The sequence below is a fragment of the Ascaphus truei genome, chromosome 1 (assembly GCF_040206685.1).
Source record: "Ascaphus truei isolate aAscTru1 chromosome 1, aAscTru1.hap1, whole genome shotgun sequence".
Classification (NCBI taxonomy): domain Eukaryota; kingdom Metazoa; phylum Chordata; class Amphibia; order Anura; family Ascaphidae; genus Ascaphus; species Ascaphus truei.
The window spans coordinates 67,681,369-67,695,301 of NC_134483.1; the positions used below are offsets into that span (position 1 = coordinate 67,681,369).

General features: G+C 41.0%; 1 protein-coding gene across 1 annotated transcript in view; it reads left to right on the forward strand.

The window, feature by feature from the left end:
- Nucleotides 1-2,608: 2,608 nt before the first annotated feature.
- The window catches only part of NDUFS4 (NADH:ubiquinone oxidoreductase subunit S4), a 125,707-nt gene continuing 114,382 nt past the window's right edge, over nt 2,609-13,933 (forward strand). The window contains exon 1 of the mRNA XM_075589110.1: nt 2,609-2,761. Coding sequence (XP_075445225.1) covers nt 2,679-2,761 — 83 coding nt within the window. The 5' untranslated portion in view covers nt 2,609-2,678. The remainder of the gene's footprint in view (nt 2,762-13,933) is intronic.

Consider the following 13,933-nt stretch of genomic DNA (forward strand, 5'->3'; position numbering starts at 1 on the left):
ATACTCATATATATATACACACACACACAAAGACTTTCAAGGGTTCTAGACACAAAACGTATAAATAAGACGTATTGCAGATGAGTGGCACTCCCTGAAAATCAGTCATGTTTGAAAGGACTGCTGCATTATTAATGTTTGTATCAGTCCTGGCCACAGCTTTAACATTAAGGGCTTTATTTACTAAACAGTACTACTCCATAGGTCACCTTCCTGCACGGTTTAGGAAATATGGCCTTATATGGCCCATTCAAGTGGCTGTTGTTTCTGGGGCTGGAAGGTGTCCTGTGGATGTAGCACATGTATCCCCACCTTCTGTGAGATATATGTCTACGGTGTACGTGTGGTGCAATACCTGTGGCTCACAGGAGGTCTGAGCTTCCGCTGCAGGGAGCCTGGGTTGTATTCTGGAACAATCTTCGTCAGCGCCTCCACCTGTAACGGATCCTACTATGTGGATTTGCCCGTTACAGGACCCATATACATATATAGGCATATACGATCACACAGTAACCACACTTGGTATAACATAAAAGAACAGTTTATTAAATATAAGAAGTTGCTACTGGTTACAGCTACCCGCCAGCCGGACACGTTCGTAACCACCCACCAAGTTCCCATACTCTTGTCCACAGTCCCCACTGTACCTTAGCGGCCCTTGGGCACGTAACCACCTTAGTGTCCACAAGGATAAAGCCCCCACCCTTTATGTGTGGTCAGCGCTGCCACTGTACTGTATGTGTTGGTGCACTTTGATAAAGGTACCTGCCAAGAACTCCAGTACCTGGTGCGGCCGACTTAACAACTAGGATCCGTCTGATCCAGCGACCTGGGCTTTGAGCGATGAGACCGCCTCCACGTGGGGTGGAATCCCGCTGGAGTGTCCCACCGTGATGACAGTCTCTGTATCTTGAGAGGTGGTCTGGTCCCAGACCAGAATTATCAGGGCTGCGCAGCATTGCAGCTGTGTCCCTGATCTGTCAAACAGCTAATGGGGCAGGGTCCCTACCAAGGGCCTGTCCTTATAGCAACCACAGTTTGGTGAAGGAATGGTGCTCAAAAGTGCTTTGGTCCGTGTACATTAAATGGAAGGGAGCACATACTGGGTAATGACTATTCAGATTATCACAGTACTAAGCCTATAAGGGGGCTCTAGAATGACCCTGAAGGTTGGGGTGGGTTGCTCAGAGATACCCTCCCCTTACCTCATTGGGTTGGCCCCAGGTAATGTACTCACGATACTTTTAGATAAAGATACTTCTTGATAAAGTGCACTAGAACGAAACGTGTAGAAGGGTTGCAGCCCTCTATTTTATGGCTTCTCAATAAAGGATTTCGTTTGCCAGACCTGCTTCCTCACTCATTGCTGTGCGCTGCACACTCTTTGCCTAAAGCAACCACAATCTGAACAGGTGAGTCAGGGCCTAGGGGGAATCTGGCCCAGTGCAGAGGGTCACGGACCCCTGCACCTACCTCCTATCCTGACCTTGTCCCAGCACCGACTGGCTTGCTCAGCGCGTGAAATGTATCTTATTCCTCAGTGCAGGGAATTGTGGCAACCCTATTGGCTGCTGTGGGCCACCTGGTATCAGCCCCCTAAGGCTCATGGGACTTGTAGTCCCTGCCCGGAGACTTCCCTAGCTGTCACCTCGCGCTATCTCCTGTGCATGCGCAACTTGTAATGGCCACTGGACTCTCTTTTTCGCTTGCGCGATGGTCCACAAGATGGCCTGCAAAGGGAGCCGCCGGGAGTCTCCGGCGATGCGCTGGCCTGCGCAACCACTGTACACCTCCCACCACACCCGCAGCCGCCGCGGAGGTAAGGGGGCACTACAGGGAGCCCAAGGGGACCGGGGCTACATGGAGTATCGTTGCTTTACTAAATATGGCCCGAAGGCCGCATCCATACTGCGCGTGACCGTGCGCGTAGTGGAACAACAGACGGCACCTGTATGAGTCAGGTCATAGAGCGCGCGATGAAGCGAGATGGCGCGGCAGTGGTTTGAGCCAACAAAAGATTTTGATTTTCTCGCGGGACGGCCGGGTCACGTGAGTGGTTCAGTCAACGAGGGCAAACCAGTCTCATGACGTCACGGACACCTTCGCCACGCCTCCCGTCAGTCCTCAGATCGCTCGGCCGACAGGCGCGCGCAACGTCATGCACTCTGTCGTGCGCAGGCGCCCACTATATCCGAAGCCTCAATCTGTGCGTTAGTGTGTTTATAACACATTTTAACATCACGCAACTCGTGCAAGTCAGAGAAGATTGGGAGGAAAATTAAATAAACCCTTTGAACCTCCATTAATCTGGATTTTGGGACTTTAATAATGGTTTGCTGGGATGGAAATTTTTTAAATAAAACCTGTACATTTTCAGCTAATTATAAAGTAGTCCCCCTAGTAAATATGCAGAGAGCTGGACTTTATCAGCATTACAAGTCCCCACATTAGCGCCCCAGAAGTCATATCCAATACGCTGTTCTCCCTTAGCAACCCGTGAAGGTGACAGGGAAGGGCATGTCTCTGCAGCTACAGTAGCAGAAAGCTGCGCGGTCCCGAGATATCTCCCACAGGCGGGGGCGCGCTTTGCGTGTGAAGTTACGGCATTCGCTTTTCGTACAACTGGTTTCTTTTTGTCCCTACGTGGCACCCGGCGTTTCGCTGCTTTAACAGAAAACATGGCGTCAATGTCAGCGGCGGCGATGCAGCAAGTCCTGTGTGTGACGAGGAGAGCGGCCGGGGCTCTGCTGAACCCGCCCAGGTAACTCGCCGCTCACTTTTTGGGGGGAGGGGGGGTGAAGGTCTCGGTCCTCCTCCTCGGTATGTCCGCTAGTCAGAGGCGCCTCTGTGGCCCCTGTGTGCTTGCTGTGCCCTTTCCCAGCAGGTGCCAGTCTGCAGAAGTCACCCGAGGTGTGTGTGTGTCTGTGTCTGTGTCTATATATATATATATATATATATATATATATATATATATATATATGTGGTGGGAATAATATGTATATGAATACAATTTAATAAAAACAATGAGAGAACAGATCAAATTGGAAATGTGATCCTATAACAATAATAAAGCAATGCATATGTTAGCTAAAATGACAGAACTAGCTGCAGCAAGTGAGGGGTTAACCTGAGGAAAGCAGTCAGTGTAATGTCCCGCAAATGAGTAATGCCAAGCAAAATGTATGTTAACCTTAGTCTTCACTACATGCTTTTATTAGTATTTGATTTGTTTCATTGCCAAGCGCTGGTTCTTTTTTTCTGTGTATATATGTACATACATACATACAGTAACCAGGGAAATCGGTCCTCGTAGCGGGACCTTCCTCAGGGCACCGCCCTGAGGAAGGTCCCGCTACAAGGACCGAAACGTTGGTGGCCCTGTGTTCACAATAGACATTTTTTTGGACAACTATTGCGGTGTGCGGTCTTCTGTCATCAGGATTTCCCTGGTTACTACGTGTTTATACTTTCATTATAGGACAAGCATCTGCCTTCTGACTAACGTGAGTGCAAATCTCCATACCAATGACTATATCTATCTCTATCTATATATCTATGTTTTATGCAATACTTTTACAAATAGAACAATACAGGGATTTCTAATAAAACAAGGACTACAAACTTGAAATCCGACAACAGGAAATTAAATTCCTGTCCTTGAGAGATTATAATCTTAGTGACTAGGTAGAGCTGTCATGTAAATCGGGCTTCAATTTGTTTTGGTTAATACATCTATCCTTAAACGTTAATGTGAGTTTCTGCATTTTATCATAAATTTAACACACGGGCTGTACTTGGAAAGGCACATTTGGATGAGAGCTGGGCAGGAAAATGCAAGTTGTATTCAAGATTCCTGGCACACCTGTGGACTTGGTCCCTGCAATGGGGCACAACATTAGCCTTGTACGAGTTGTGACGGTTCATAAGATCCTACAGGGAAGTATTTCACACTCCTGTAGTGTCTGAGGCCCTTATTCAATAAACCCAGAAAAGGCCAGAGTTTAGCTGCATTCAAATGATCAGGACCACAATCTTCCCCAGCACAGGTTTGTGGCTTAATGGAATATTATATAAGGGCCTTAGAAACCATAGGAGGCTGAAATACCACTCGGTAGGATCTTATGAACTGTCAGAGGTTCCTACACATCAGAGGTCTATCACAAACTAGACATAATACAATGATAATCAGGTCATTATGAGAGAGGGGATGGCAGAAGTGAAGAAAATCAATGCAGTTTATAGTAGCCTAAACGTTTTTTTTTTTAGAGTTTAATTGCAATAAGTAAGCCAAGGTTAAAGTAAAAAAGTACACAAGTTAAAGTATATGAAATAGATAACTGGATTGTGTGCATACATAGTTGGTGGAAAGGAAAGTTCTGTGGCACTGAACCCAACAAGGATGTCAACAACCGATTTATCAGTTTCCTAGAGTTTTAAATGGACACATCGTTTTCCTAATTATAGATTCATATTTGTTGGTGAACCAGTTTATGATAACTAACATGCTACAGTATAATTCAGGAATTAGTGTGACGTCATTTTCAACCATCTACTAGTTATTATTTTTATTTTTCCAACTTTGTGGACCTATGTTTTGTTGCTGTTTTTCAATTCAAGACTGGACTACATTTTATTGGTAGTGTGAGTACTGCTTTATAACATCATCAGCTGTTTAAGCTTTTAGATGCGTTAATTAGCCTACTGTATGTCTCAAAGCAGAAGCCACTGCTGCTCCTAACAAGCTTCTGTTTTGACAATATTTGATTCTTTCCTTATAGATATCCCCACGTGTTAATTTTGCTTAATTAAAAAAATGGACGTCTTTCAATTGTTTTGCTCCCTGCATTGGTATAAAACAGGTGGTGTACTTCCTATTTTTAAATCTAACAAACATAATTACATATAAGCACTTAAAGTTGGAAGTGCTATTGCCATTTTGTCATACTGCATCATGGATTTCAAATCCATTTGTATTTGTTGCATCATTAAGGGATTACAAGGTGTGCGCAGGGCAGTTGCGTAGGTTTTAGATGCACGGTTTTATTGAACACCTATCGGCTGGAAATGGACACTCCAAATATAGTTTGTGGAGATTTTAAAGCCTCAAACTGGCTTGGTCTGTTGTTATTTTGCCATAATTCACATTAAAAAGAAAAGCCTCATCCAATTGAAATGTTTTAAATTGCTCATCCACATAGGCTGAAACTGTCCCCATAAGTTATGATCAAGTGGCAATTCTGTTTTTTTATTGATATGTAATCAAAATTTAAATGCATCAAATACCCAGGGAAAAGAGAAAATGGTCTCTAGCTGGTACTGAAGCAACATTTCATTCAAAAATCTTGTATATATGTATTTGTTTTTAAAATAAGTTGTATTGTCTTGAATAATACTGCATTTATATTTTTCACTCTGTCCTTTAAAAATCATTTTTTTTTAAATGTATTAAGCATCTTAGGGTTGCTATAGTCACTATTTAGGAAGCGACACCACTTCTTATTTTCAAATAGGCAGCAATATTGTGTGCCCTGGGAAGTAGGATCTCCACAGTCTCGATCAAGGCAGAACGAATCGATTAGCAGCTTGGATAATTGCCATAAAGGCAAGAAACTGCTTCATTTATTAAAACAAACATATGTTGGGAAAGAGGAAATGCCCCTTTTAAAAAGCGTCACGCACAGATACTGTTATACATTTTAAGGTATATAGTCCAAACAAAACAGGGTGTTCACAATAAAACTTCTGGTAAATAATGGTATCAGTTGTTCTCAAATGAAACCATAATGCTTAATTAAAAAGGGTCTGTATTGCATCATCCTTTGTTGTTTGTTTTTGCCACGAGTAATGCTATGATTTAATGGAGAACAAATATATTAACATATGGAGTAATTGTTGGCATATTTAGACTCCCTTTTTTTATTTTTTTTTTTTTTATTTTTTTTTTTTTAAACGTTTTTAATATTCTGCTTTTTACATGGTCAGGGCTGGAAAAATCCACTCTTCCCCATCGTCTGGGTCGAGAGGGCATTCTGGGAAGATGAGTGAAACAGGCAGCCATTTTTTTTGTACCGCGCAAGCTGTGTGAAGGCACTGGACCATCGATACTTTTACATGACAATGGCCCAGGACATAGTGAAATCAACGTCGCTGAGGCGGGCTGAGCCACGCTGAACAGATGCACAAAGCCCCTGCATCTGTAATCGGCTATAGTTTCTCCTTCTGCATGCGTGCTGATGCGTGCGGAGGCTGAGAAAGTCAGAAGAGACTTGAGAGTTTGAAATTTTGCTGCTTGGGGTAGCAGAGGAGCGGTCACGTGACCGCTCCATCCAATGGGGCTGCAGCCTTTTTTTCCTTACTGTGTCAGTGTTCTGAGATAGCAGGGCCACCAGACCAGAGTAGAGGCAGCACAGAGGTGTGTGTGTGTGTGTGTGTGTGTGAATATGAATATATTTGTCAAAGTTGCACAATGTTAATAAATAATTTATTCTCACAACGTCTTTTTTTAAATTTTTTTTTAAATATTATATAATATATATATATATATATACACACACACACACACACACACACGTTCCCCGGTGACAAACACACACCACTTCAAAGTGACACACAGTTACCCAATGACTCACTCCCACACACACACACTGACAGCTACCAAGTGACACACACACAGAAAATATATATAGATATCTCTCTCTATCTCTCTCTATCTCTCTATTTTTTTTATTTACCTTGACTGGTGGTGATTATTTTCCAGCCCTGTACTTGGTAGTTATACATAAACGTAATATTCTTGCCTGCAAAAAACAAAACATGAGTAAGGATAATGATGCATATCTACCAATTTACTTGTCCCTATTTTATTCTTTAAAGAAGTTAAACTTAATTTTAAATTAAATAAAAGCAAAGACATGCACAATTTACATTTTAAGTTGCCCATTAACTTGCGTATGTCTATAGAACAGACTTCTAGAGGAAATGTCTGTGTTTACAAATAACCATCTATGATAATAATGAGGGAAAATATGTTCAATTGAGCTATTGGCCTCAACTCTGCTTTTCCATTGCGCACTACTAAAAAAATTAAAAATAATAATGCCATAGGTAGTAGTGTCTCAGGTACCAACAATCATAGATTGAAAGATCTGGGCAGGGACTGTCTGCAAAAATATTATGTCCTGCGCACTGCGTGTTATACTGGAATTGTGAAGCACTTTGCGTCCAAGTGGTAGAAAGCACTATATGAAATAAAGTTGTTGTTGTTGTTGTATTCGACTGACTACCACTTTATTTTTGTTTTTGAGATGACCCCTACCTGATTTGTCTGAAATTGTCCTTTTGTATGCATTTGGAAATCCGTTGTAAAGGGTTGGTGCCTTTTTTAAGATGAAAGTGAACAAATGAATGGTAGTGATGTGTTGAATGTGCTGACATTTCGATGATTGACATTATCCTGAAAGTGAATTTAAGTATCCAGTAGGCTCCTCCATTTTGCATATGAGAAAGTTCTTCAATTATAAAACCCCAGTTTTCCTTTCTCGACAATGATTATGTTAGTGTTCTTCCAGAGGATCATTTCATTCTCTGATTACTTGAATGTACTACTTACGTTTTATGCTAAAGATGCCATATATTCACTCATAACTAAACTATCCCACACATGGTATAACAGCGGCATAGCAGTTCCCTAACAAACACTCATTTGTTCTTCTCATGAGCTGTGGTTCCAAAGTAGAGCTGTCATCCTTTGGGATATCAATGGGTTGCACTCCCATTGTGTGAAAAACATGGGTAGGTGAGGGAAACCCAAACGGGATCAGTGTGGCATTGTCATTCTAGTATGAAGGGGAGGTTTTGCAAACGTCATCAGAAATCTATGCAATTCTTACTCTAACCCCGGAACACCTTTCTGTAATGCATTCTTTGGCAAGGAAAAGGTGATTGTTCACATTATCTTCTTTGGGTAGTTATGTTGTGTGTCAGTCTGGAAACCTAGAGGCAAGTTGTGCTTAAAGACTCGGCTTCAAAAAGGAAAGCAAAACCGTAAACCTTGTTTATCATCCCAACTTTCAACCTCTCTGGAATCATTAGAGCATTGTTCAGTTTAGTGCGAGCTTCCTCCAGTGTACGTACCTATTGTATGATCTGTGGGGGTTGTTTCTTTTTCAAATTGGGCTCGGTGGATTTCCTAAGCTATTAAATATACTGTATCTTAAAACGAGAACACACAAAGAGGGTATATATGTACAAATGCTTTCGTGTTTGGATTGTAATATGTTACTGTAATATGTAAGTCTGACTGCACCTTTTAATGGCCTTCATGGAAAGCTCCAATTATGGGAGTTTCACTTTAATGCTCAGCTAAAACTTTTGTCCTCCCAATAAAGCTCGTGTTTAAAATCTCACTATTTACAACCCACTCATTTAAAAAAAAAAAAAAAAAAAAAAGCAGCTCTGGGAGGAATTAACCCTTAAGATATGGGAAGATGGTGTTCATGGATTGTAACCATGTGGTCGGGGCCAGGCACCCAGTAATGCGAGCGGAAGTAGATAACAGCGACCTAACCGTTAAACCCAGAATCTCCTCCCCCTACTCCCCAACACGAGGTAATGACATACCCTGATAGTGCATGTTTTGCTTGTGTACTGTATCTTGACTTGTCTTCAGAATTAAAGTGTGATTGCTAAGAACAACAGCAAAAGGACTGTGTTGGTAAAATAAAAGGACCCTTTTTTTTCCATAGTAAGTATTGTGTTGCTGCTTTAATGTATATTGAGTGTGCCCTTAAATTTTAGGGCTCTTCTGTCACACGTACAGTTGGCAGACATCCACCAAATAAAATGTAACCCAAAAGGTGTATTTGTGTGTGAACTTTATTGAGAAACGTATACACACAAAATATAGAATATAATCAGAAGGCATTTGCGCTTTCTTTTTTTATTACTAATCTATTTTGCTTTCGTGTTCTGTTTATACTGTCATTACATCAACAATTAACATTATTTTGTGTTGTAGTTTGTAAGCACTGCAGGGGTTAATGGGATATGCTGTATCAAATCAAAAAGGAAGTGGTGCATCTGGTATCAAATAATGTTGAGCGAGATACTTATGTCCCTTCCCTATGTTGAGGAATTCAAAATGGGTGTCTGTATTTTATGTTGGTGCTAAATATTTCCTAAATATTTTGACCTTTCATTGTGCTGTTGTCTTGCAACATGTTCTCTGTAATGCTGCCTTTCCATCAGCTTTTATGTCGAGCAATTTCATCTGAAAAGCATATTCCAGATTTATAGAGGAGCTAGAAAATATAACTCCCAGATGCAAAAGAAAGGAAAAAAAAAAAAGAATTGGAGGATTTAGCAATCTCCTTATTATGGACCCACCGGCCATTCTGAATTTTGGATTACACCGGTTTTAAAATAAATACTGTATTCCTTTTCCTCCCACACAGTGGCATTTCTTCGAGGCTTGTTTGCTAACTAACGAGACCTTAAACCTGGTCATAACGCAATGAAGATTTAGGTATATGGCTGAACAATAATGTTGTCCACTTTGGTTCCTCCCACTAAAGATGTACACAACTTGGGCATATGGCTGTGATACATGCAACATTTGCACCTTTTCTGTCACGGAAAAATGTTGCGGCGGAGTCGGAGTTCATAAGCTATTCACTGAGCAGTGAGTCAATGGGCATCGTTTCTTGTGCTGGTTTGCTAGATTCACGAATATTGGAGAATTCTCTTGTGAAATTGCATGTTGCACTCGCTGTCTGCTGACATTTTGCCGAAAGTTTAGCAATTTGGTGACATTTAGCTGTCTTAAAACTTGGCAAAATGTTTTACCAGGAAATAATACATTGAGAGTTATCTCTCGTTTTCATCTATGTCCTTGGCATAGAGTTAAGATGACAAATAATACATGGTTACATAAGTGAACAGGTTATACATTATATACAAGACATTGCATGCGCAGTTAATGATAATATATATTATAGGTGTATGTAACAATTACAGACCAGATTAAAATGTGAGAGCTTTAGTTTTGAAAGAACTAAGGCTTAGTCCATAGAGACTGAAGCCGTGCGGAGGCGCGCTGAGGCTCAGGGAAAGCGGTGCTTTCCCTGGCCTTAGAGCGCACGCCGTCTGGGGGCGGGCCAGTGACGTCACGGAGCTGGTTCGCCCTCATTGGGCGAACCGCTTACGTGACCGGCCCTGCGCTCCGGCAAGCGAAGAAACTTAACATTTGTTAAGACACACGCTTCCGCAGGCGTGCGCGGGCACCTACTAAAGCCGCTCTCATTGCTGCTGCAGGGGCTCATTGCCGAGCAGCAGGCGCTGACCATGCCCGAGGCCTCAGACTGGTGGTGACTGTGAGAGTATATGGGGGATGTTAATGTTGCAAATGCATTTTGAACCATTTTGCACATCTCATCCTCCCACTTGAAACAAATTAACTGTCTTCTAATAGTATTTGTAAACTCCAGATGGGCCAAATACATTGATGATGAATTTTTTGTTTTCAATGGTGGTGGATTGTTCTAGTTGTACCTGAATAAAACACTAGAATACCATTCAGTGGGGTACATGTGTGTTGGCTCCTATGTTGGTTTCCCAGTAAAACATAAATATATGTATTGCCCGAAGCACTTATGAAATGTAATTGTAAAATGTCTTCATATACTGAACAGTTTAGTAATAGTTATCGTTACTTAGAGTAGTTATGCCCCCCCATTTTTTTTTGTTGCATTTATAACCTGGTTCTGCTTTAAAAATATCGAAAATGAATGCGTCTACCATGTTGGCACAAAATGTTTTAAGTCCCAGATTCACAAAGCAGCTTTAAATCGATGAAAATAATGCTGCGGTAATCAAAAAACAGGAACTGGTGTTTTCCTCAGTCCTTCCTGTAATCCTCATGCAGAAACAACTCCCATAAATCAGTTTGAAATTTGAAATATGGTTAATTGTATGAATTTACTAGCGCGCATATGTGCGGTAAGTGTAGCGAACATGTCTACACGCAAAACTCTTGTACCTTACCTGAGCACTTTCAGAAAGCGCATGACTTCATTATTTTCCCAATTGACTGTTCTAGAAATACTGCCATTTATATGACATTTATTATAGGAAAGACCTACCATTACAGAATTATTTTTTAAAGTGGGTGTGAACTTTGGAGTATTATGTGATATCTGTAGAGTAACTGTAAATTTTATAATGCTTAAAGTTAGAAATAATAACCTCCATGGGTTACTTTTATTTCAGGACATACTTTAATCCCTGTCAGGTGTCAATTTGGCCCCACAAGTGTTGGGTACGGTGTGTGTTCTGAAGATACTTTCAATCAAAAAGTGATGTGTTCATTTTTGTTTTATTTATTGTTTGACACCATGAAGAATACTCTGGTGTTCTCCAGCTTTATTATTATTTACAGGCTGCCAACAAATTCCAGAGGCATTATGTTACAGGAGATTGAAGGCAGTAACACAGTGTTCTGCACATTTATCATATGTGGACTCACACAAAGTCCAATTGTTTTTGCTTCTGATATTCTTGCGAAAGTTTTAGATTCTCGTGGAAATAAGTTGGAGCAGAATTTTATTAATTCTGTGAAGGCAAGAGCAACGAATACGTACTCTACACATGAAAGCATTGGGGAGGATTTGAACACATTGCTTTCCAGATGGAGTTTACTTCTCTGTTATTAAAAGGGGTTAGTACACGGGTGGCCAACTCCAGTCCTCAATGGCCACCAACAGGTCCGGTTTTAAGGATATCCTTGCTTCAGCACAGTCATTGACTGAGCCACTTGTGGTGAAGCAGGGATATCCCTAATACCTGGCCTGTTGGTGGCCCTTGAGAACTGGTGTTGACCACCGTTGGGTAATTACAATTTTCTTGAAATGTAATTAATGTTGATGATTTTATTGCAGCTGCTCTATCATAACTGTAAACTAAAAGCGCTAACATCCATCAGAGAGCATAGAATTGTCTTTCCAATTGATACTACACCTCTCGTATTTACCGTGACCCCTTGCAGATGCACTTACCATAACACCCCCATACTGTCTAAGTTCTCCCTACTTGCCACTTAGATTGCAAGCTCTTTGGGGCAGGGCATCATTTTCCTAATGTGTACTCTTATGCAAGAAGTGCTAATTTCTACTATGTCATGTGTTCTTTCAATTTCTATGTACATGGATGGAGCTATGTAAGTGAAGATATACATAAAAAATAAATCTTATGAGACTATCAAAATGTTTTTTGGAAGGGAATGGGATAATTTGCCATTTTGGTTAACCACCAATATGTTGTATTTTCCAACCCAGTCATATTGCTGTTCTATAAAAATCTGTAATCCTTTGATAAGGTTGTGTATGAGAGGGTTTTCCAGACCCCTGGCATGGTCCTTTTTTGCTTCACTATGCTGATAAGCAAATGTCCATGTGGGTATTGTACAATATTTTCCCCATGTTTGTTTATAGGACGACCCTGAATATAAGGTGACCACTTAATTTCAGTAGTAGCTGGAAAGAAAAAAAAGTTTGCTGGCTCTCTGAGCTTCCTGTCACATGCAATATGACTGCTTCCGGCCCTGAAGGTGGAGCTTCCTCCATTTTACCATCCTATCGCATACATCCGACTGCCGATTGGCTTGCAAAGTGGACGGGGCCCGATTCTAAGGCGAGCGTACTTTTCAACATAACATATATATGTATATATATATATGTATATATATATATATATGTATGTGTGTTATCTATATCATCGGACAAAAACAGTACTACTAGCAGTAAGGAATACTCATAAGTAACAATAAGAATGTGCTGTTGCAGGTTGACTCTCGCAGTGATATAGTGTTTATATGTTGGTAATATTGCCTTCTATTGCTTTAATTAATGTTCTTCAGAAATGCAGGTTGTATAGGTTAAATATCTTGCATAGAATATATAGTAGTATTCATAATGTCGGCAATGGGCTTGGTTAAAAGGTCACTTAAAAAGTGGTTATAGATATTCATTGTAGCACAAATATCCCCATAAGATTTTCAGCAGTTTGGCTTGCAGAACTTAAGGATAATAATAACTTTATTTATATAGCGGTTTTCTCCCAATGGGACTCCAAGCGTTTCACAGTTACAAAAAGGGAAAAAGAAAACATTTAAGGTTTTAAAAGAGATCAAACACAAGGAAAGATACAAGCCTGTTGGGCCTCTCAAACTATATGAGGCAGATTGTGCCAAAGAGTGGGAGCAGTGTGGCTTAAAGATTGGTCCCAATGGAAGGTAAGGAGATTCTGGAAACTGTTAGGAGTCAGTCATCTGCAGATCGAAGTGAGCGAAGGGGAGTGGAGGGAACTAGAAGCTCTTTCAGATAGCTGGGATCCTGGTCATGTAGCCAATCTTGAAATAAATTCGCCATTTTACAGGCCCCAGTGCAGAGAACAGAGAACAGGTGTCATGTTGCAATAATTGGCCTGGTTACGTAGTAACCTGAATAGAAGAATGATAAATTGCTGCACACCTATAATAAGAAAAAAGGGGATACAACTACCGGTGCTCCTGGTTCAGGATTCTCTGTATCAATCCAGGGTATAACGAAGGGAAGAAAATCAGGGCTCCACGGATTTGTTCAATAAACGAATTTATTGCCAATAGACTTAACGTTTCGGCCACACAGGCCTTTCATGCCATTTCTGCTTTTGAGAAAGGCCTGTGTGGCCGAAACGTTAAGTCTATTGACAATTGATTAGTTTATTGAGCAAATCCGTGGAGCCCTGATTTTCTTCCCTTCGTTATACAGTACGTAGTAACCTGGCCACAGCATTCTGCAGGCGTTGCAGCTCTTTTCTGTAAAACTTAGGTAGAGTGCATTGCAGTAGCCCCAGGCATGATGACACACAAGCCGGGACAAGCATAGTAAGATCATCTTTG